At 34.1% G+C, this 26,276-nt stretch overlaps 1 protein-coding gene, 1 long non-coding RNA gene and 1 pseudogene across 3 annotated transcripts in view; 1 reads left to right on the top strand and 2 right to left on the bottom strand.

Annotated features, from left to right (window-relative positions):
* Window positions 1-1,044: 1,044 nt before the first annotated feature.
* Window positions 1,045-11,826, top strand: LOC118647789. Of its 2 annotated transcripts, XR_004964926.1 has the most exons (7): window positions 1,045-1,881; window positions 2,241-2,302; window positions 6,728-6,789; window positions 7,410-7,472; window positions 7,646-7,704; window positions 7,813-7,900; window positions 8,169-11,826. It is a non-coding gene; the product is annotated as an uncharacterized LOC118647789 (long non-coding RNA). The 2 variants fall into 2 exon arrangements; XR_004964925.1 differs by having other exon boundaries at window positions 1,045-2,302.
* Window positions 3,172-6,058, bottom strand: LOC118647788 (annotated as a pseudogene).
* The window catches only part of LOC105836505, a 322,523-nt gene continuing 308,016 nt past the window's right edge, over window positions 11,770-26,276 (bottom strand). Inside the window, exon 19 of the mRNA XM_036293301.1 lies at window positions 11,770-26,276. Within this exon, the coding sequence (XP_036149194.1) occupies window positions 25,970-26,276 (307 nt within the window). The 3' untranslated portion in view covers window positions 11,770-25,969.

Here is a 26,276-nt window from a genome sequence, read left to right as displayed (position 1 = left end):
TTTATGTCCATCAAACGCTGTCTAGATGCCATCTTGTTATCGCTTGCATAATTTATTGTACTTTGGCTGTTTGAATAACTCAGTCATGTTTTATTTTCTTCCCTCGAGCTACGACAAGATTCAGTTTGTTCGAAAATACTCTATAATTCATTAATCACATTAATGCTATTGGAGATTCAATTAAAAAATATTTTTTTAATATTTGATAGATTTCTTTTGAATTTTTTAATAGACATTTGGTAGTTACAAATTCTTACAGTACTAATATGTAAAAAAGAATATCTTAATGGTACAATCATAAATATGTATATTGTAACAAGGTAATTCACCCAACATTCTTGCTGCTAGACCAAAATCACTCCTCAAATTTTCTCGCTTAAATTGCAGCTAGTATTGCGCACAATGCTGTTTCCTCTGGAAAGCAATATGATCCTTTATCATTATTCGTACTATTTACTGCATCATTATTATTTTTACTCTTGCGCTTCGACAATTCTTCTACATAATTGACCCTGTAATTAGAAATAGTTACATAAAAATGAGACATATAAATGCAACAATTAATAATTCCAGTAAAATACATTCTCTTATGGCTGATTAAATGTCGATAATAAACGTAAGAGAGAAAGAAGCAAACGTCGCCGTACGTACATTTCTTCATTTATTGGTCTCCATATTAAATTGAGTTCTACTGCTGGTGTCGTACGAGTCATTCAGCTTTTATTTTATATTCTTCAGCATAGTCATATTTTCCTCCGGTTTTCATATTAAAGGGATCCGACTAAATTAACATAGACCTCGCGTTACTTCTCCGATCTATCGTGAATTTCACTTTTATTACATGTACATATGTGTCTTACCCACAACACATCAGATACAACGCTTTCTCCGAGAGCCAAACCAACAATATCGACGCCAGCTGGTCTCTCATAGAATTTCTGAATAATCTTTGTTTCTTCGACTTTCTACCTGAAATAAGTTTCCTCTTAATCTAAGTTCTATGCTACACAATTAATTAAAAACAGAATAATGTGGAATCCTAACTTGGACATTTTCTCTCCCTCGCTCAAACCGAGAAGCTTCGCGTTTCCTTAAAGGTTTTGTCTTCTTCTTCTTTTTAAACTGGATATTATGCGTTTCGTCGTCGCATCCCATTCTTTCTTATTTAATTAAACCTGCAATATTGAACTACCTCCTTCCAAGTAAAATCAAAACAGGGTTTTTTTTTTTTTTTAGCTTTTCCTTCCTTGTGAGTGGAAGAGCGCCTTCGGGTATTTTCAAGGTTAGTTTCGTCCGAAGGTTAGTTTCGTCGCGACGGAATTAATGTTTCCAAAACCGACTGGAAAAATTATTGTAAATAAAAAAATACATTTTTATTAAAAAAACAATATTTTTCTGTTACTTTATATAAATTTAATGTATAGATAAAATAATTTATTTAATAATATAATATTTAATGATAATTGTTTTCATAATATATCGAATCTATCGAATCAATTATCGATCGATGTGGGAGATCGATTTGACTCATATTTTAATTTACGCATACTTTTTATTTTTATGTAAAAGTAATTACAATTTGTGAAACATGAATTAAGAATAATTAGCTTTATTAGTGTGAAAAACACAAAGTTCAAAACGGTATATATCGCAGAAGCACTCATCTTGACGCGTGAAGTTAGCGCTAGAGATGATCATCTCTGACTCGAGCCAACTTAACACAGTTCTCTGTTTTAGGGGTTCACATGTCTTCCGGAACGGAACGGGACGCTGGGTTCACTTTCTTTCCGGAACGGACGGGGTTCACTTTCTTTTCGGAACGGAACGGGACGCGGGACACATCAGCTCCCGATCGAGTCTTCTTAACAAATCATATAATCGGTAAATATGACGCATATTTAGCTTGTACTGCGTTTCATTCGAACGTGTATTCCTCGTAGCGTAAATCGCGACGTGTGGAACGGTCGGGCAATTCTAACATGCGACAATAATTCCGTGCCAAAGTCGATCGCGCGGGAAAGGCCGCGAGTGATATCGCATCGCTAAAAATCGCTTCATCGGTAATTAATCTTGCATTGTCCGAAGTGTATTCCTCATTTAAACGTAGATCGCGATGCGTGGAGCGGTCGCATGCAACCGTAATATCCGATATTCGCATATCCGTGCGAAAGTCGATTACGCGGGAAAAGTATCTCATCCCTTCGCCATGTTAATTAACAGCGTTCCTTTTTCACTTGCAGAATCCGTAACAATCCTGAGATGCATTGGCCCTGGGAGCGGATATCATTGCGACGTTCGATTGGTAAGTGAAATTTACATTCAATTCGACTTGTAAGAAAAGTCATTGAACGGTCGAATAAGTCTCATTGCGCTTCACGTCTCGACACATTTTATTTCACATTTTGGTATTTTTTGTATAATTATTCTCGCGAGCGATCGGAGCGATTAACGTGATAATCGCATTTTCGCGATAATGCGACAATTGTTGACTTATATACAAGCTAAAATTTCTTTTGTTATTTTTATAAATAATGTAATTTTTATTAATATAAACCTTCTATAAAAATATGTTGCTAAATATATTATTCAGATAACTTATATATGTATGTAATTTAATAAAGTATAGATAATAATATAATTTTATCTTAATTTACTTTGCAGAAACAGTATGTGTAATATATCCTTAAACTATTTCATAATTTATTTAAAAAATTGTTTATTATATATTGTTCTTACAGAAATTTAATACTGACAGTATTAAATTAGCCAATGATTATAATAATTACTTATTATTTGAGTATTAAAACAGTATTAAAATAGTTGTAATTTTAATATTAAAAATAAATCACACGTCAATATTTATAAATACTGTCAATATCAAATTTCTGGGTGTACCATAAAGATATTTTGCATCTAAACTAGTGGGGACCCTTATTCCAAGGAAACTCATCGTCACTGCATCCCGTGGGCATTCCATTGTATCCAATTCCAACAATTTTTTTGTCACTATTAAAGATACACGCGCCGACCTGGATGCAAGGATCTTTGCTCCGTTTTGCAGAAAGGAACGCAATAGCCATGAAATATTCATCCCAATCAATGTACGACGTTCTCTTAGAATTATTTCTATATTTACAAAACAGAGATAGGTATCAATAATAAATCAGCATCTAAAATACATGTATTTCTGTACATTTATTACAGGAATAAATATTTTTCAGATTGAAATAAAAACATACCGTTCGCACATTGTTTTCGCCATGGGTAATTAAGTCTTTACTTGAATTTCTCACAAAAACACAGATCTATTTAAATATTTATATATAATATTTAAATATTTATATATTTGAATAAATAGCGCTATGCTAACAAAATCTTAACTTATATGCAGAACAGAAAGGTAGAATTCCCGCCAATTCTTGTCCAAAACTGAGAATCGTTTATCACAAGAGCTAAAAGAGAGGAGTTTTAACAGACTCAAAGCAGCTAGCTAGTTTATCGAGTGAACGTTGCGTGGCTAACAATCAGCAGCATCGTTGAACATGTATATATTTTGAATCATAAACTATAATTTTTCTTAGTAAAAAGTTTAGAAATTTTAGAATTTTTTAGAATTTATAAATTTTTTGTATAATTGTACAATTAAAAATAAATTTCTCATATTTATTTATACGAATTGAAATATTTTTCATACATGTTAAGGAAATCGCATCTTTTCTGAAATTCTTCATATAAACTATTGATTTTTACATCTATATAAAGTGTACATTACAATTATACATCAAATATTTTTATGATTATGCATAATCATGTGTAATTATATATACTATAAAAAAATTTTACCAAACAGTTATCTATATTCATAATTTATCGCTTAATTTCTGATTACTCAGCAATCCTGACAGAAAAATTCTATAAATATATAAAAATATTTACTGAAAGCAAAAATTTGTAGGAGTTTCTAATGTTTTATATAAATATTAATTTTTTGTAAAAATTTTCAAAAAATAATCACAAATTACAATGTTCTCAATTAAATATAAAAAAATATCTCTTCCAATTTTTATTTTTCTATGAAAACATATAATGATTGTATCATAAGGATCAATAGATATTTTAAATACTAGTGCAAGATATTTATAAAAAGAGATCTAAGTCCACAATAATATTACTAACTCACTACGATCTAGTTTTTCGATCTCCCATTTCGGAGATTCGCAGCTGAAAGATGGCCTTCTGCGAATCATACGTCCAGAAACAGAATTTCACTGCCTCATGGTGTTCTGTATAAAGCACAAGACAAATGTAGAAAAATGTAGACAACATAAAAAGAACAAAAATAAAAAATAAATACAGATAATCATTGTGTTGGTAGTGCGGAACGTAAGGGAACAATCGCATTGAAAAATTCCATAGAAATACAAGCTCTATAAAAGTGAAAATTCAAAGCTAAAAACAAGATAATTTACCTTTGTCATATCCTGTGTGCTGCTCATTGGCCGAGATATCGTGGCTACGCTGGCTTTCCTCCTAGCCACCTAAAAAAAATTGACAAAAAAACGAAATGATTAATCGACAGAACAAAATTATATCTAACATGAAGAAGTTATATGTACACGGAGAGAATTTTCTCTTAAAATTTACCCTCAAAATTTGGTAATTGTGGGATAATGTGTAACTTCAAGAAATTTTACTTACTTTTTAGTAAAATTTACTAAAAGTATAGTAAAATTAATTATACTTTTAGTAAAATTTCCTAAAAGTATAAAAAAATTTACTAAAAAGTATAGTAAAATTCCTCAAGGTCACACATTATCTCACAATTAGCAGATTTTGAGAGTAAATTTTAAGAGAAAATTCTCTCCGTGTATAAAAACAAAAAATGTGTAGTTAGTAAATGTCAATGTAGTTAATAAATTTTTGATAACTTAAGAATACTACATGTATCATGTGTATTTCATATTTTGACAAATTAATTCTACACATTTGCATGCAATATACATATAACATTTTAAAAATATTTATTGTATAATTGTAATATAAATGTACCCACTCTATGCCAAGATCGACTTCTGGACCAGATAACATTTGATTCAAAAGCATTTCCTCGCTACAATTGGTTGAGCTCGGCCTCAAATGTTGCAATACCACTCGCAACACTGTTTTCTCTGGTGAACAATGTGATCCCTTATCATTACTCATACTATTCACTGCATCGTTATTATTTTGCGCTTTGACAATTCTTCTTCTATATACTTGACCCTGTACAGAAATAATTATATAAGGATATACAAATGCAACGATTAATAATTCCAGCGATATACATTCTCTTATATTAATTAAATATCGATAATAAACGTGAGAGAGAAAGAACCAAACGTCGCCGTACGTACATTTCTTCGTCCTCGTTGCATTTATTGATCTCTGTGTTAAATTGCTTTCCAATGTCAGTGTCGTGCATCATTGAGCTTGTTTTGTATTCTTTAGCGCAGCCATATTCATCATTCCTCCGGTTTTCATTAAAGGGATCCGACTAAATTAACATAGATCTCGCGTTACCTTTCCTATCTATCGTATATTTTACTTTCATTACGTATACATATAAAATTATCTTACCGTCAACATATCGGACAAGACGTTTTCTCCGAGCGTCAAACAATATCGATGCCAGCCAGTCGCTCGCGGAGTTTCTGAATGATCTTCATCTCTCCTTTCTCCTTGAAATAAATTTCTTAATCTAAGTTATATGCTACACATTTAATTAAAAACAAATTAATGTGCAATCCGAACCTGACATTGTCATCCGAGAGAGTCTCGCGTTTCCTCAAAGGTTTCGTCTTCTTCTTTTTAAACTGAATATTAGGCGCTTCGTTATCGCCGCTTTTCATTCTTTCTAAATTAATAAACTACTATCTTCTCACAAATAAAATCAACACAAACCTCGAAAGATAGGTTAACGTTTAATCGTTAAGAAGGTTAAGACGGATGCACTATTCAATGTCCTCAAAAACAACTGCAAAAAAATATTGTAAATAAAAAAAAATACATTTTCATAAAAAAAAATATTTTTCTATTATTTAATATAAATTTATGCATAGATAAAATAATTCATTTAATAATATAGTATTAAATGATATATTATTGTTTCGATAATGTATCGAATCAGTTATCGATCGATGTGGGATATCGATTGGACTTATATTTTAATTTACACATACTTTCTTTTTTTATGGAAAAGTAATTATAATTTATGAAACATAATTTAAACATGAATTAATAATAATTAGCCTTATTAGTGCGAAAACGCAAAGTTCAAAATGATATATATCGCAGAGGCACTCGACTTGACGCGTGAAGTTAGCGCCAGAAATGATCATCTCTGACTCGAGCCAACTTAATAGAGTTGTCTGTGTCCCGTTCCGTTCCGGAAGGAAAGTGAACCCCTATAATAGTATATTTCTTTCCGGAACGGAACGGGGCACGGAACAGATCAGCTCCCGATCGAGTGGCATCGCAATTTGTCTAATTGGTAATTATAACGTATATTCATCTTGTACCGTGTTCCGTTGAACGCGTATCCTCGTTTAAACGTAGATCGAGATGCGTGGAGCGGTCGCATGCAACCGTAATATCCGACATTCGCATATCCGTGCGAAAGTCGATTACGCGGGAAAAGTATCTCATCCCTTCGCCATGTTAATTAACAGCGTTCCTTTTTCTCTTGCAGAATCCGTAACAATCTTGAGATGCATTGGCGCTGGGAGCGGATATCGTTGCGACGTCCGATTGGTAAGTGAAATTTAAATTCAATTCGACATTGTAACAAAAGTCATTGAACGGTCGAATAAGTCTCATCGCGTTTCACGTCTCGACACATTTTATTTCACATTTTGGTATTTTTTGTATAATTATTCTCGCGAGCGATTAACGTACGTGATAATCGCATTTTCGCGATAATGCGACAATTGTTATAAAAAAGTGTCGTTCAAAAAAATTACGTCGGTCAATATACGAAAAATTTGGATGCGGGTTACGTGCATAGAGTTGTCTCGCCTGATAATTCATTCCTACCCAGCAAACACAGAACATGTTGTAATATTGCTGTGATGTTGCTACAATGTTATAACATTGCCGCAATGTTGCTGCTATGTTCTGTGTTTGCTGGGTAGGCATCTTACGCAGGGTAAGAAAGTCGTATAAGGTCTAACCTTATCGATCTAGCCACTGTTGCGTAGCGATCGATAATTGGGTCATTAATGTGTGTAATCTGTCGCTGCCGGGTGATGGCGCCATGGCTATTTTTTGTCTCTCTTACCCCGCGAAGAGAGCCAAGGAATCACCGCGCGAAGTTAATCGGCACGATAAATGAAACCGCCTCATTTTAATTCACATTTACTCATTATTTTCAGAACGCAACAAATGTGAAACGACCGCCGCCGCTAGAACAAGTGATATCACAAAGTATTTAATCGGTAAGTGTCTTATTTACGTTAAATTTGCGTCGCAATTATAATATTCGCTCGAACGCGTATACATCCATACTCGTTCGAACGCAGATCGCGATAATCGTGGCCGACGAAGTTGACTGTGGGCAGGAAAGAAACTTCTATCGCCATTCTTAATTGCATTTTTTTCTTATTTTCAGAAGGCGACGAAGGTGGAACGACCCAGCGTTGTATAGAACGGCATCGCAGATCATAACTGGTAAGTGTAACGTACACATCTCAGTAAGCAAAAAATAATTTAAGATTTTGTAAATCATAAACTAATACTAAGATTTTATTTAATTATATTTATATTTGTGTGTTATAGTATCATCGTTGCTAACTAACGATCCGCAGTTTCTGAGAGGAGGAGGAGGCCTAAGAGAGGCATCGGGCATCAGTGGAGCAACTTAGCGGTAAGCATTATTATTTATTTCTGTAAAATTAATTTTTTTTGTATTTATCAGTTTTATTTCGATGATTAAAAGATATCAATTAAAGAATTAAAATTCAATTTAAAATATAATAAAATTTTATTTTTATATAGATCTTAAAAATTGCATAATTATTTTAATAGATATTTAATTAAAAAGCAATTATAAAATTATGTGTAGAGTAAAAGTTAAGAATTATTGATTCTTTTGAACGCTAATTTTATTTTAAAATTATGTTTCTATGTTGCAGAATCATCGTAGCGACGCTGCTGCTGATAACTCCACTGCTGCGCATCGGTCGGTGAGAGATAAAGATTGTATATTAATAATTAATTGCATGTGTTGCATGAATTAGATTTATATAAAAAATTATTATTTAACACCAAGATTCTCTTGCTGTAAACCAAATAAAGCAATAATGTAATTTTTAAAAAGTATGTGATGTGAGAGTCTATAAATTGTTTTTTTACAAAAAGAATGTGTATATAAAGTTTAGGGATTTTAACGCATTAAGTTCGATAAAACGCAATGTCTCTTGCAACCAGGAAGAGGTTAAAGAGGAAATTTAAATAAGAGACGAATAATCAATCATTCTAAGATGTAAGATGAAACATTGAAAAGACAGAAACGTCCTCGATTAATCGCTGATCATTTTTAATTATCCCTAATTATTAATCACTTAATTTGTAATATTTAATTGTAATTATTAATTAAACAATTAATTAAATTTTGTCTAATACTGCTGTATATGATTTTAAATCTCATAAACTTTTCATCTCAATCTTGATTCGTTGTTACTTATTATGTTTATTCTCAAACGCATTTTATGTAAATGTTCAGAAATAGAGATTCAAAGAGAATAAATAATTTCTATTTAAATTAATAATTTTATCTTATTCATGTATTTAGGTTTTAATGATATTTCTTTACATGTAAAAATATATACTTTTTAAAAATTACATTATTGCTTTATTTGGTTTACAGCAAGAGAATCTTGGTGTTAAATAATAATTTTTCTGTGAACTTAATATTTGTAGCTAAACTGTTCTAATTTAGAATTTCTTTTTCTTTAAAAAAATTTTCACAGTATATTCATTGAAACTTTATCTTTTTTAATACTGGTCGAATCATTATTTGAATCTGAAACATGCAAAAGATTTCATCGATAATAGAAAAGTGATAAAGGATAGCTACGGACGGCAATGTAAAATAACCACATAATCGAATACAATGAATCATGATTTTATTTGTTATATAATAATATCTACAATAAAAATACCATATCGTTTGAAAAACAATTTTCGTTACAATTATACAGTAATTTTATATAATAATATATTTAGGTTTTTTCGTTCCAAATAAGACGTAGCGATGAACATACACCTCGCGCAGTGGGAGTGAGAAAATACATTATTTTTTTGTCGCAAATTTCGCGTGTGGTTTCGTCACTCAGCGTGTGAATTTGTGTATGTGTATGTGTGTATCTCTTGTTTTTTGTTTTTTTCTTTCCCCTCGAGTGTCGGCCTTTTGCACGAACACCCGAGACGAGCGTGACCCGCATCGCGTGCGTGGGATCGCATCGCGATTTTATTTCTTCTCTCCAACTTTCGGTCTCACGTTATTCGGTCATTCGAATTTCCGAAATAAAGGAGTCCTCGTCGTTAGAGATGATCGCATGAATCGCCATCTCGAGTGTCCCGTTTCCTTCGTGCCTTGCACGCCTTCTTTTCATTCGCTTCTCTTTTTCTTTTTCTTAGTATGTGCAGAGAGTGTGTTGTAAAAAGCGTTGGACTCCGCAGAGAGCGGGATTCCAACTTTTCACTGCGCGCGACCGCGCGGACAGTATTCCCCCCTCCCCGCTTAAGTCTCTAAATTAGCTACACTTAATAGTTAATAGTACCGTAATATCATCTCAATATATAAATATATACATATAAATATACATGCATATATATTTATATTTATATATGTATATATCATCGTGTATTAGTTTATCATAATATATAGAAAATACATATAACAATTATTTAAATGACTCACAATCAATCATCTTGCCATAGCGCGCGTATACGACGAGCGTACATGCGTACAGTGCTCGTACGCGTATACGCGCCCATGTGCATATCGTGTGTACATATATATTTATATATATAATATTTATATATATAATAAATATATATATAAATCTATATATATATCGATGTGTTAATTACATGATATTTTTTTTACACTCGTCGTACAGAGGGAGGAAAAGGATGGCGTGGAGGCTCGAGGGAGTGGATGAGGAATCGGGAAGGGGATGGAGAGGGGGATAGATCTTTCACACATTTACATTGTTTCTCTGTCGTACTGCTAATTTATAGGGTAATTCTCATCGGTATCTAGTCGATATCTTACAAACGTTTTTCTTTTTTTTTTGTCTAGCTTGTACTGTAGTACGTATTCTTGCATCTAGTGAACACGTCTCGTCGTCCTGTGTCCCGGCAGGCATTTTCGCCGTGCCGCTCGTAGCGTCTGCCTTCGATCAATCTTTCCCTTCAGTTATTTTTTACGTATCGCGGTGTCTGCGCCTTTTTAACACGTGACATTTGAAAACCTATACTCTTATACATGCGGGTCTACGCAATGATACAGATATCTGAAAAGAAAAAGAGAGAGAAAGATTTTTTTAATGATTTTTGACATTAGCATTTTAATGCGATCTTCGTAAATAAAATTACGTGAATGAATTAAAAAAGATACAATTATTGAACGCGTGAAAATAACTATATTATTCTTTAACAAAATAACACATACAACTAATAGAGTGAATGGAAACAAAATGCATTTGAAACTAGTTGCTAATCTTATTCTCCTGCCGCAAATCAGTATGTATTACAAGTTTCGTTTCCATTTTGATTTAGAGAACTTTTCGTAGTTCTCATTGATTTAATTGTTATGTCACGTTACAAAAGGTGGTTTCTCTTTCCTCTCTCTTTCCTTATATTTTTAATGCCATTGCAGAAGGTATCATGAATTATCGCATATATTACGAACCGAGAAACACTCGGTAATACTGAAATATTTGCGGCTGTGTTTCCTGAGACCTTCATAGTTTTCGTGATGTTTTTTATTCGGTGACGTTACGATTGAATTCAGAGTCGCCTTCGTGTTTATCTCGCGAATGATTATCGTTACGCATGTGCATTGCAATATCTATCGTTTGATATTAAAATTCAGGCATTTGAATATCTTTTCGCCTAAAAAAATTTTATGTTTCTTCTACTCTTATGATTTATCTCTTAGTATAATAAGAGATACATTAACAGATAATATAATGCAGTTTTTTATCTAAAGTTTAGCAAAATTAATAAGGAATGTATAGATTTCCTTATTAATATTTTGATTCTCGCTTTGATTATCATTTTCATAAATGGCGACCCTGAAAAAAATCGCATGTCATACACGTGATGATTATATTCACAAAAGATGGATGTTCTCACTATTTTCCAATGAAACCAAACTTTTCGAAATGTGCATTTAGTTTTCGATCAAAGTTGCAAGATCAGTGATTTTTGCGTCGTAATAACGCAAAACGTAACGAGATTTTTAAATATCTCCGAAGGATTCGATCGAAAACGAAATTCACAAAAAGCCTCTCTCGCATTCCAGCTTTCTTCCAATCGTAAGCTAAGCATATCTAAATTCGTCTACAGCTTTTAAACTGGAGATACGAAGTTTCTAAGAACTTCTCCCCGCTGTCGATTAAGACGCTTCGAAAGATTGTTACATTTTCTTTCTCTCTCTTTCTTTTTTTAAAATGTTTCTATTATTGTTACATTTTCTTTATCTCTCTTTCTTTTTTTTTTTAATGTTTCTATTATTGAGCGGAGAGGTATTGCTATGTGGTTATCAAGAAGACTCATTTTGATATGTCAAACGTCCGTATCTCGCCCTCCTCCTCCGTTTCCTTCATGTTGGTTTTTCGATTTCTCTCGCTCTCCCCTTTCTCTCCTGTTCTCCCACTCACTTGTACAACGCGATATTAACCCTTTGACGGTGTTTTCCACCTGTATCACTTTTCGCATTTCAAAGGACGACGTGCGTGAAAATAGACGCGTAGGAAGGAAAGCAAATAATACAAGAATTAAGTAATATTTAGGAAGCTCTTCTCTCTTTCTGCTGTAGGGCTGGACGTACGCGCTTATAGTTGACAGAGAAGGACAAGACGGTACTCTCTTTCACAGTTTTATATACAAAAGGACATCGATAGCGACACATCGATCGACCTGTACAGATTGCGAGACTTCATTCTTGACATACATAAAAATATGCGCGGACACCTTTGACAATAATAAATATATACACATTTATATTATGTATATCTTATACGGCGGAAGGATGACGACCAGAGAGTCAAGGGGGAATAATTAGCGTTTGTCTTTAAGTAAAAATCCGTCCAGCCCATCGAGCGGATGCAATCAGATTGAATCTGTTTATGTTCGGATCTCGTCCGCAGATCTTGAACGCAAGGGGTACTTTATGGCTGGCTTTACCGCCAATTAGTTTTAATCGTAGATTGATAATACCTCTTTTTATTTCTGAAAAAGCGAAAGACACAGAGCACATTAAAGAGAGATTAATACAGATTAAAATTAATTGTTCTCACGGTAAAATCAGCCCGTAGCCCCTTTCGAAGCTATTGACGTTTTTAACAATGCTCTTCGACATCTCGTCGAGTTCCGCGATCGCTCATGTGTTTCACGATTAATGGCACGTATTTTATAGTGTATATCGTATCGTTGTCGCGCATTTTTGGCGCTAAATGCACGTATCCATTTCTCGTCACGTAGTCACGATCTCTGTACAGAAATAGAGCTCGTAGCCGGGCAGCTACGTTTGGCATTAAATGCGCTAAATAAGCGTGAGAACACGGACCTATGGCTCTTCACCACTGCTAATGATTCTTAATACTGCTTCCACTTAATGAGCTACTTAAAGATACACGAAGAATCCTAGCGAGACATCGCCGTCGCGGACACACGCGAGCGAGACGTTAAATTCTCTGATAGATCCGTTCTTCATTCGGAGCCCGTGATTTCTTGTATTTCAATGCGACACATGTCGTGCGACACCCGTTGATCATCGTTAACAGCACTTGATGTGCGGAAACGCGCGAATGGAAAAAGTTCGACGCGCTTCCTCCTCGTGAAACCACCTCGAGAGTTCATCGCCGAATTTAATTTAATTTTGTAACAGAGATAATGTAACGTTATGTTATACCATTAACAAACAACATTTTATGTGAAGATACATTCATCAGATTTAGAGTGAATACACAGTATGCATTTTTAATAGGATTGTTCTGAATATTCTCAAGAGATCGATTCCTCATCCTTTTAATTGTCAAGAATGATTTCAATAAATCGTAAGAGCGACTCTCGAGGGTAGTTGTATGTCACAAGCACGATATTAGCTCGTAACGGGTTGTTCAATTGATCAATATCAGAAGTGAGAAGGATCGGGGAGGTGAGGGTGCTTTTCTCCCATGTACGAGTACGACACATATAAAATCCATGCTCTTTATACATGTTATTATTGCATACTACACGTTCGCCGCTGCGGGCCACGAGGCGCCTCTCTATCCTCTCTTCTCGCTTAAAAAGTATTTAAATCTTAGAAAGGGTCGGTGGCTGAGGAGCGAGAAAGTTCGCGAAAGGTTCTCGGCGAGCCGGGTGAACGAACGATGTCGAGCAAGTGAAACGAGTAAACACAAAGGAGATTTATCTTCCATTCTCCTCGCATATTCAACTTGAACTTGAGATATCTCTTTGCGCAATTGCTACGCAGAAGCACAAAGAATTCTTTAATTAAACAATTCGAGAGCAAACGGTCTACGATAGTTTTTCATATTTTTCATTTCGCGGAGAATAAGATTAACTCTTTCTTGTCACTCGGCTCGTTCGATTTGTGAATAACGTATACCAATTTGATTTTCGCTTCTTCTTCCGTTTCTTTACATTCTTTTTGCTGCAGTAAATTTACGATTTTTAACCCGGTTCTCGCTACCTCGAAATTTTTGATTGAGTAGTTTGATTACTTGATGAATTTGGCACAATGATTATTGTTGAGCGTCTTTCTCGCTTTCGTCGAGAACGCTCCTGCGAGAACGATCTTATCGGTATACGATCGAGGGAGGTAGATCTTCTTCACGATTTATCAATCCGTAGCTGTAAGACTTTAAAACGCGAGAGCATGACGCTTGAAGCGATGTCGACTCGTTCGTAATGTCCGACTTAATACAGTTTTATTTTTCGGCAACGTGCCGTTTGATTGTTGATTGTAACAAAAGTTTGATAGTTTGGTGTAGTAGTAAGAGATGAGCATCGTTGAGTTCGTGAGAAAGCGTATCCCTTGATCGTAATTTTCGCTTTGGTAATTTTCTTAAACACATCTTTATTTATTTATCGCCAAATCTTCGCGAGATACAAGGGGAGCGGATAATAAGTACGCAAATTCGATACCGTGAAAATCATCGTCACAGCTTTAGTCACAGTGGTCTCAATACATCGAGACACGTCGTCATACGTTTGGGAGCCACCGCAGTGATAACGATAACAATAATTACGGGTTGTCACATTTAACATACAATAAAATTAGACTCGCTGTACTCGCGGTTGCGACTAATTAGCGACAATTTAATCGGAAAGTACTGGCGCCGCTTTGTGTGTTAGGACTTCGCGACAAATTGGCTCACACCGCTCTGCGAATCGCCGCGATCTCGCCTCATCGAACGACGTTAAAAATGCCTCGTAACAGTGTTTCCCGATATAATTGCGCAAGTTATACATATAAAGCATCTTTGTGAACGTTAATCAACGCTCGTACAACTGAATCTTCGTTACAGCACCGATTGCACAGGAGATCATTTAGGAAGAAGGTATAGTAATCGTTAACAATACAAGAGCAACACAAACGAGCGGACGTGGATACCAGCGCTGATCTATTGAGACAAATTACATATATGTAATCTTATACAATTCCACATATCTCGCAATGCTCATGAATAGAGGAGTAGCTGCATATAGGTCGTATAGAAATTTAAAACGCGATTACGCTTCGAAGTGTTTGCTGAGAGAGATTGTGAGACTGCATTGATTTTCGTTACGCTGGTTGACACACGCGATTGTCGCATTGCATAATGCACGATATGCATCTACGCTCGTATCCACTATCGCCCGTGCGACAAAGGTTCCACGTTATACTCTATCTAGACGAAAAAACATCATTTTATGATGGAATCTAACATGTTCAGGGCCTTCTCTACACCTGCATCTTATAAATTAATACTTTCCGTAAGCATTCACACCCGCGATCAGTGGCACAACTCGCATTTAAAGGACTAATTAACGGAGGATTGTCTGCTTAGGGTCTTTTCCATCCACATCAATGCATCCATGAGGCGAAATGCCGCAGGGCGTCAATCGAGAATCTCACCAGTGTTCGCCGATCAATTATTTGATTATTAATTTGCATATTATTTACAAGAGACGGTATTAGCACCTTCATGCATATAAAACTGAGCTTTTGGCACGAGCTTCTATACGCATTAATTATTATCTCGTTATTTCTGACGGGAAACTAATTTTTTGTAAAAATACCTCAGATAACTATCTCGGACTGGGAGAAATTCTTTTCTATCTCGTAATTTTTTTGCAATTTGGGGCTTACATCGTTTCTCTTGTAAACATTTCGCGATTACCGGTATCTGCAACGATAATCGCACGTCATTGAAGGAACTTAAAATCACAATAATGCGACCACTTGCGAATTAGTTTGTTATCAATCGATAAATATGTTTGCGAAACGGTTTCCTCGTGCGTCATGGATGCAAAGCTCCCTCGGCCACGACACTTTTGCTATCTATCGAAATCTACTATTTACATCAATTCCTTGTAGACATAGCTAGCGTTTTACAGTTTGAGAGATAAGTTAAGTGTAGAATCGCTGGAAAGAAACGCACACGCATTCGATCTCGCTCGGCTGTCTCGTCCCATTCGCACGTAACACTCGCGACTATATCTTTTTTTTGTTGTTGCTCTACCACTTTGCCCCTTATCACAACACCAAACAGTGCCCACTTCGAATGAAAGTGACCCCATACAGGAGCCTTGGCTGTACTACGGCAGAAGTATCTCTACTAACAACCGTTGTTAGGATAATAGGTACTCCTTACTTGTCCCGTTGTTAAATTCGCACGCATATTATATCCCGGTAACACACCGCCAAATATTCTCATCTCGCTTATGTCATTTCCGTGATTAAATTTTCAGTGGAAGGATATATGCGCGATTAATGTCTTCGACATTGATTTATCTTAAGGCCATTTTTATCGCTCTAAGATATTTTATTTCAAAATTTATTATAATATATTCTCCATATAGGAATTAACATATTCTCCAATATTTCTGTTTTATTAAAATTTCATCAAATTGTTAGTAAAAATTTGTAATATTTATTTGCACTTATACAATTGTTACATGTTGATAATATGTATGCTGATTACTATTATTGAGTATCGCGTTATTAACATCACGGAAATTATCAAAGCTAAATGAGATTGCAGGTGCCCCTCCTAGATTGTATGGATTTAGATATTTTTTTTTTACAATTTCTTAATGAAAACAAGGTGGGGTAGACATTGGTTTCTCTAAAATTATTGCCTGGGCTTTTTGTGGAAGGTGGAAGTGGAAATTTAATTTCAGTAACTTTAATATCCCGCAAATGCGTTGCAAAATCATCGAGATAATTTTATTAATCGAAGAATTGTATTGTACAAGATCTGACGGGCATAGGCAGTGAGGAAAGCGAAAAACTTAATTAGTAGAATCGAACATTTGTTTGAAGATTTAACTTGCGGAACCAGGTACGCGTGTTGGCTATCGTCAGTTTCTTTTGGCACAATATCAGCATGTTAGTTGATCATAGTTGATAACGAGAATCTACTAGAAGGCAGTACTTTCCATAAATATGAAATTAATTACAAATTAACTTTGTTTCCCAAATGATTAGCAATTAGAAAAGAACACGATAATATGATTAAATCGATATCGTGTTACAGATTTGAATTTTGTGTGTAAATTGAAGTAAGTTACAACGCAATCAATCCCTTTTTTCACAAAATATTGCAAAATAATTAACATTTTCCAAATACAATTTGTTTAATTTTATTAGATTCGCTGAATTTGCAACGCAGAGTACTTCGCGGAAATCGAACGGATGGGATAATCAGTATCGCTTGTTCTTTTCTTTTTCTCTATTTTCGATTAAAAATAAAGAAATTCCTTTCTCGTCTCCCACCAAAAACACGCTTACATTTGCGTAAGCTGATATTGACAGGTTCTTCATCCGTCGCTTTTTCATCTTTCTCGCTCTCGTTTTCACTTCCCCTAATATCGTAGTTAAAAGTCAACGATTAGTTACCAGAACACAAGGCACTTGGCTTACACATCATACATGTCTTTTTTTGTTATTAATTTGCTTTTTGGTATAGCTCGGTGTTGAGATAGCTGGCGCAAGACGCGCCGCGGGGGACAACATAGATATTAAAGATATCGAAGAGCAATGATCTCGCGATAGTGTAACGTATTCGCCAAATCGATCCAAACTTTCGGAAGATGTATGAGGCGACAATGAGTTCTTTTGAGGACGTACGTTATAGTTGAATGAAGTACAGCGTTACGTAGTGAATCTACGAAGGACTGCCTTCTATACATTTTCCTATTAAAATATTAATTAAAATAGTCTTAATCATTCATTATACTAGATTATTAGACAAATTAATTGATTTCGCGAGAAAGAATCTTAGAAAGGTTCCGATCTAGGATCTCACGTGGATCGTGTTGTATCACGCGTCTCGTTACGGATCCGCGGTGCGTCTTCCGACGTACAATGAAAATAGCACTCATCTCACATACGCAATATTCATAGAAGAAAATAGTCATATATATATGTATGTGTCGTCGTACATATAATATATATACTATCTATGCAATGCAGTAATAATATATATAATATATATTTACTTTATATATATTCAGTATTTGTCTTAATATATATTCATTTATAAACGACGGTTAGATTATTCAATTACACATTTCAGTATTAAAACTTCTCGCCTTATCCCTTTCGTTCTTTCTCTCTATTTCTCTTTTGCACACATACACACGCACAGAGCAAATATGCGGACTAACTCACGCAACATTTTTGCTTTCCTATTCCATCATAGTAGTAGAGTTTAATGGTACACTTAATGCTCATGCTGTCGTGAGGCAGGATTTTCGGTATTTCCTCTTGCGTTCTGTAATCTCTTTTTAACACGGATCGCTGGACAGGCCGACCCGTGGCGATCCGATCGGCCGAAAGCTTATATACGTCTACATATATTATATATATTAACATGTATCATTGATCTGTGCGAAACGTATTTTTGTCATTTCCTTTGATTCTCGTTTCCTCTTTGATTACGCTGTTCATCGATAATGACTGGCGCAAATCGGTCAGTAATGCTTCCCGATGCATCTCGTGTGATAATTTTTCTATTTCGCTTTTTTCTCATTCGCGCGTACCCCCACAATAAATTAGAGTTATTAAACCGCCATTCTCTTCTGTCATTTCTTTTTTCGTTTTTTGCAATTGCGACTGTGTATTGTGGCTATACTTTTTCTTTCTCTTTGTGGTAGCCATTAATCTGTATACCGAAGTCCCGCCACTCACGATTCAGAAGAAGCCGTGGGATTTCTGTATTTTTTCTCTCTCTTTTTTTTAACGAACAACATCGACATTTAACGCAAGTATGGGCCACTTGGCCTCTCTGACTCTCTGTACATCACACATACTCAGTTTTGTATATATATATAAATATATATTGAGCATATGTGTACGTATGTACGCAGCGATACATACATGCACGTACGCTACCATCTGAGTTAATATGCATGTATGTGTATAATAGTTAATATCGTTTCTTCTCCAATATATTCAATATATATGTATATATTAAATAAAATGGTATGTATATATATATATGTATGCGCAATGTAATCACTAGTTTAATGTATATAAGTATATCGCTTCAACGTATAATACTGATGCGCAAACGCTCGTTGACCTGGCTAAGCCGTTCGATTTGCAGTTAGTTTCTATAATCGGACTTCCCGATGACTCGAGTCCATTTCCCGCTTATATCTCCCACCTCCTTTTAACGCCTCACTAGACTACTCGCGAACGCAGCTTCTACCTGGACAAAGAGAAATCGAAAATTCTACGTCGCGCAATCATCTCACAAAATAATTGAATAGTACCTTTATGGAATTCGTTCGCTTTCAAAAGTGATATTTTTATGTCTCAAATACACTGAAGCTATGTCGCTCATCGAAGAAATTAACACTTATTAAAGCTCGAGCTCACGGAATTTAGGAATCTATTGGACTAACGAATCGGTAGATCGGAGAAGTCATCGATTGTACAGATCGTTGAATTCGTGACAATAAAAGTTATTGACGGAGAGATACCGTTACATAAATTCTCTGTGCGATTTCATTAAAATGTTTCTACGTTCGCAGGCTTACGCAAGAGAGAATTCTCGAATTCCTCGCATTCGCAGATAATTCGCCGTGTCGTTTGTGCTGTTTCTTCATCGACGAAAACTAATGTGGCGGAGTTGCTTCTTCATGAAAGGAGGGAGAGGGGGTCGGGGTTCTGGAGGCCTCCTTTGGGATTTTCTTTCCTCTTCGTTAACGGTCTGTCTTTTTCTCTCTCTTGCTTCGTTAAGTGATATCACTTTGATAGGCTCCAGATTAAATTAGGCTTTTGTCGGCAACTCGATACCACATCGCACTTGAAATTGACTGAACTGTGCTTAATTTATGTAAACAACGCATTGCAGTTCTCCGTCAAGAGTCAATTGCGAGAGCATTTGCAGTGAAAAATTTCTTTGAAAAATTTTGACCAAATAAAGTCTTACGAATACGCAATGTAATCAATCGCATAAAATCAGTTATATCTAAATTAAAGGTAACTTCATTGTGCGCAAACAATTTCGATATATTTTACAAATATAATTTTATACGAAAAAGCATCGCTAAAACCGAAAGCAGTCGATACTGAAAACTCTCGTGATCACTCGCAGAAGAGAACCACAACGCATTTTATTATCGAGCTTTTTTAAAGCAGAACTTAGCCGGCCAGCTGTAGTTATTCCACGCGTAACTATAACACATTTAATAATATATTGTCCATATTGCTTATGGCACCAACTTTTGAGCGATTTCATTACACAGTCCGGATACGAGAGATAATTATGTGTTGCTTCGTCCGAGCCCGCGTCTCTTTGAGCAAGACAAGAATCTGATTAAGTGATTAGATTTCAAATAGCTAAGATAATGTGGATTCTAAGTGTATAGGTAAATATTTATAGGTAATATCTAGTTGAGCAGAGAGAGATGGGAAAACAACGATAGTACAAACGCGCCACTTGAATATATTGCTACTGAGTACGTGATTCTCTTTCATTCTATTAAAATTATTGCGATAATTTATACGAGTAAGGGAAATGTATTGCGTGAACGTGTACTTTTTATTTTAGATAAATCTTTTACTTGTCCTGTACTTTAATTCGTATATAAACTAGGCTATAATCTGATAATTAAATTATATGCTTGAGTATAATAATAGAAATAAGTCTTAGATACAAGTAGAGAATTTATGTAAAGATTAAACATTACGTATTTAATGTAATACAGAAAATATAAAGTCGTAAGTTTACATAATTGTATCAGAACTCGTGTTACTTTACGATGTAAACGCATGCCATTATTTTTTTAATTATAATATCTGTTCTCGTATAAATCTCGATGTGACACTTGCGTGGCTCCTCTACAGCTGACCATGTTCTAGTACATTAAAAACACTATTAACAATACATTCTGTAGTAAAAGTTAATAGAGAATAGTATAACATCAAATAGAAGAGTATAAAGAACCATGCTGGTGTATAGAGATAGACATTAAAGTAGGTAATAGGTAAGAGGACGATAGATTACGATATTAATAATCCATAATAACTTTTTTCACTTATTAAGAGTAATTTTGCATAAACGTTGATGATCATTTAGACTTTTTTTCTCTTTAATACAATATTTTGAGCACATTCCTCAGGTGTATAACCACGCTACACTTTCTTCATCGAGTTGTACCAATATATTCCACAACTTATTAAACTCCATCAGTACTAAATTATTTAACGATTATCAAGAACTTTGTCAACGTACGAGCCATGGCGTGCATTGAACATTCTGTAGGAAATATATTGCGCAAAATTTACTTAAATAAGAGAAGTAGTACAATAGTTATTATATAACAGTAATTATCCAAATAAAAATAAATTATCGATAATAATGAAAATAACTTAATATATCAAAACATCACTAACAATTCTGCAACTATATGCTAGGAAACGATGATACATCTATAAGTATTTGTTGCCGAAAAAAGATTAACTTTTTTTTTTGTACATATTGCTCGATTATTATGTGCTTTTTCTTCCCTCCAATAGTAATTTCAATTATTTAATGCATGTGTGAATTTGCAATATGATTTACAACTGCGAATGCGGGAACCAGTAAACGTTTTAATCATCAATACAGGATCAATATATTAGTACAGTAATACACAGTAAAGGGTAGTCGTCTATAATAGAAATAAACACGAAATAATTAATCACGATTAATGTCTTTTGTCAGCTTGTTATGAGATTTCGAAAATAAACGTAAATAAATATTTTTAACGAATTAAACATGTGACGTCAGCACATATCTAAACGTGTTGTGACATCAACTTAAACAGGAGTAATATAATAATAACAGAACGGTAATTTTCGATATGAATTAACTGCTCATACAATAAAATGTAAAATATGAAACAACATAATTCTTTGTTTAATAATTGTCGATGAGTGCAAAATGCTCCATTTGCACAGCCATTAAGTTAAGTGTTAGTTGGTAACTTCAAGTTAATCGTCTAATCACATACACGTACGAGAGCACAAAAAACAAAAATGATATTATATAGATTTGTCGATGATTAGTTTAGATCCATTCACTCGATGTCATCGCTATTCGATTTATGGCAGTACAATATCGGTACAACTCACTAGTTGATGGCACGGGTCCGCCTATGTACAAATATGTAATACCATATACCACATATCATTTAAATACATCACATAGTTATCATTTTGTTATATATATATATTCTTCATATAGATATATCATTTTTTTCTGTGACGTGGAGGGACTCGTTTGTACAATTCATGCATCTTCGTTACTGTTTCATTGCTTCGTTTCATGCCTTTCCCACATTCTGAGTAAGTAGCCTCCAGTACTGTGTTTAGTATTGCTACTGTTCTAAATCCAGAATATAGTTTGTCTTAACATAAAAAAATTGATTAAATTAAAAAAATCTTAACCAGTTCTTATTCCACAAAATTTGTGGTGTGTAAATTTGTATTTACTTTAAATTTTTTATAAAACAAAAAATATATTTAACGAGACTGTAGAAAAAATTTACTGCTGTTTAAATTATACATTATCTTCTGGATTTGGTCAGCCAATACATATTATCTCTTTGTTTTATTACTACCTATGACCTTCTCCTTGAAGCTCTAAGTCTGATTAAGAGTTAGATTACATACAATAATAATTATATTAGTAGAAACTTAGTTTCCGTAACAAGTGTATTGTCTTAAATGATATGTCTGCTAATTTTGTTGTGTTCGACCTATGCACCGAGCCTGTGGTCGGAATTCATAACAATTTTATTCCTTGAATAAACTAACTTTAAGATTCGAAATTCTAGAATCTTATAGTATAGTATATAGATCTCTAATAATACACTTTTACTCCCCATACTGGAGGCCATTACTCAGCCGTTACAGAATCATTTAGTTTGGCTACAAAGGAGTATTTCCATTGGGCTTAAAAATTATCACATGAACATTTACTGAATTTAATCTTAGAAATATCACGAGTAAAGTTGTAAAAATAAAAAAATGCACATAACATTATTTTAATTGCTATAAAAATATTAATAAATTGTCCTCTAATATTGTGTATATTTATTATATAGGCTGGTAAATTTAGTACAAATGATGAATTAATTCTGAATTTCGAATAATATTATGTGAATATTAAGTCAGTGCCCTTGGCGATACCCCCTCATATTAATCTCTTGTCTGTAAATAAATAGATAATGCAGATGTTGTGGCCGGAATTGTTGATGTTTAGTTTGCATTACATTTTTGTAAATCGGGGAGAAGATTAATGAGACACACATATAAAGCTAAAGAATAAATGTTAAAATACAAAGTTCTGAATATCTAATGTCTTAAGAGAAAGTATTTCCCTTATTTCCGACAATTTAGACTTTCATTTACAATCATAGTTTTTACTTGGAAATAAATGGAAGATTTAGAGCCATCTTTATTTATGAAGACTTGGCAGATTTTTTAAGTGTCCTCAGTCACTTATGTTTACTTGAGAAAAGTTTCAAAAGTTAAAGTGTACATTGTGTGTGTGCGCGCGATTCATTCAATGGTAAAAGTTAATAAGAAGAAGAATGTTAACAATAACAATGTTCTCAAGATAGAATCAGAGCATCTACGATTGGCAATTCTCTTGAATAACAATTTAGAGTTTCAATATAAATGAAACTTGATATATAAATATATTTTAATCTTTATAAAATTTAGTACATTTATTATTTGTTGTAATAAAATGCACGCTGTTTTTGTTCTAAATGTACTTAATGATTGTGTGAGAGGGATGTTCCTATATATATATATATAAATACATGAACACAATAAAAGATAAACTCTTTGGAAGTAGAATAGCTAAGCGTGCTGCTCAAAGATCGGAAGACATAAATTCATAAAATCAAAAATACAATAACTTTCGCAAAAGACATAAAAAAGATACATACTTTGCAACGTTTGTAATCGTTCATTTTTATTTCTTTATTCTTAGTTTCATAGATGTCAATTTAATCAAAGAAATGCTAATCAAAGAAACATTAAATGTAATGTTAATCGGGGAATTTTCAATAGTTCAATGCATCATCGAGGTATATCAGAGAAAAGTAAATTTTTTTGATTGCTTAAGGCACCTTACATATAGGAACATCATTATAACAATTTTTGAACAAAAAATAAAAATCCATACAGATTGAGTGGAAACATGCGATCAGTTATTGTTTTTACAAGAGCCTCGCCACGTAGTCTCTAGTAAGGTAGAAAATGAAGCCAAGTATATATATTTTTCTTCATATATATGTATAGATCCCTCCTAAAACAACCTAAAACCTAGCCTACTTACTTTGCATAGAGTTCATTTTAATTATACATACAGACACTGACATATATGTACAAACATGTACACATTTTATGTACATATAGCTATTTTAATGATCATTGAAATTGAATATTATTTAATAAATGTACTCTATTCTTTGTATCTGTGTGTTGAGTGTGCGTATGTATAATATGTATGTATGGGCGTATGTATAATCGTTATTTTACATTCAGTATCGGCGATACGCAGGAAACGCCTCTGAAGTAAAACTTGAACAACGTCCTTCCTAGAGAATCATTTACCTAAACTAAAACGAGTTCTTTTCAATTACATCGATTTGTGTTTATACATATTTATATTTATATATATATTTATATTCATATATTGTAAATATTAAAATTTTTATTCAATTGTATACTATTAATCTATTAAGTAACAGAGGTAAAGAAATTAAGGAGTTTCAACAAATCTACGCTTGATATATGACCCACTTATTTTCATCAAATTTTAGATATGCTAATGATATTTAAACTAAATGTAACTAGAGCGAACGTGCAACAAGTTGTACATTACAATCCGGGATCCGTTTACAAACTGCGGTTTATTTCATTATATTATGGTTATTTATTCAAATTAAATATTATTAATGTTGAATTTTAGCATAATTGTATAATTTTTATTCAAATAAAATAGTAGTAATATCCCATAATTTCAAGCAATTACAAAATTAATCAATTAAAAATTTTTCTTTCTGTCAGAATCCCAAATATAGTTCCATGTAAACTAATCCCGGTTGAAATTGGAAAAGAAAACAATCTAAAATATTTTTTTTTAAATTGCAGAAGGGTAACAGGTAACAGTAATGTCTTGTGGCACAATCTGGGAACATTTCACGTGCATAATAAATAGGTACATTAAATCGCGTTTAATCGTTGGAGCGCTTATTGTAGATGCACGTCAATCTCTTTCAGTTTTGTTGATTTAGCACTCATTGTGGCGAAAGTACGTTTTCACATGTCTATAAAGCGAGTTGTGTTTGATTTTTTCTAGGCCATGTTAAACGATCGCGTACCCTCTATCTTCAACAAAACGCAAAGTTTTATACGTTCGCTTCTTCTTTCAATGATAGTGACCGTTTTTTTTTTCTTACACTGATGCCGGCATCTTGTCTTCCACGCTAAGGAAGATGTGATTTATACGATCAGTACCCTGTCTCCTTGTTGAACAGAGCTCGAATTATGATTGCATAGTTTAATATCTTATACCACTGCGCCATTAAACTCTACGAGTTCTACAACTCCTCGTGCTTCCTAGTTTCCATTAACGATAGATGTTTTTTTCTTTTCTTCCTGAACGGTCGATCATGATACATATTCCATATGAGTCTCATAAATTCAATTAGTCCATTTGACTGGGTAAACTTACCACGCTTTTTAGTTTCCTATGTATAGAAGAGATATTCGCATTTTCGAAACTATCTTAGAGGTTTACTCACCCTATTGTGAGCAAAAGTCTCGTAAAAGATATTCCCGCAATGTGATTCGATTGTGCGACGATTGCGATCGTTTAAAGCCTGGTCAATACCACACGCGCGACCATATTACTTTCCTACAATACCATTACAGCCTTCGTTAAGGTAATTTAAGCTTAATTACTTGAATCCTGTTCTATGGGGGCCTCGTCGGATTATGGCATAAATGTGCTGTATTTTTGGCGTTGTTGTTATCATTGATACTCGCAGGCAGTTGTTGTTGATGGTCTTGAGCTTGCGGCGTAGCATTGTCCGGTTGTTGTTGTTGTTGTTGTTGCTGTTGCTGCTGTTGGCTTTGCTGCGACGGCACTGGTTGCTGCAGCTGTTGCGCTTTTGACGCTTGTTGCGAGGATCGCTTAGATTCCTGACCCGTTGAATCGGGCAAGGGGATTGGCCTGTGAGATTTCATGTGCGCACTTCTGCTTTTCACTTTGTTGAAAACT

Source organism: Monomorium pharaonis, chromosome 10, assembly GCF_013373865.1.
Source record: "Monomorium pharaonis isolate MP-MQ-018 chromosome 10, ASM1337386v2, whole genome shotgun sequence".
Lineage (NCBI taxonomy): Eukaryota > Metazoa > Arthropoda > Insecta > Hymenoptera > Formicidae > Monomorium > Monomorium pharaonis.
This window is presented reverse-complemented; position numbering and strand designations above follow the sequence as displayed.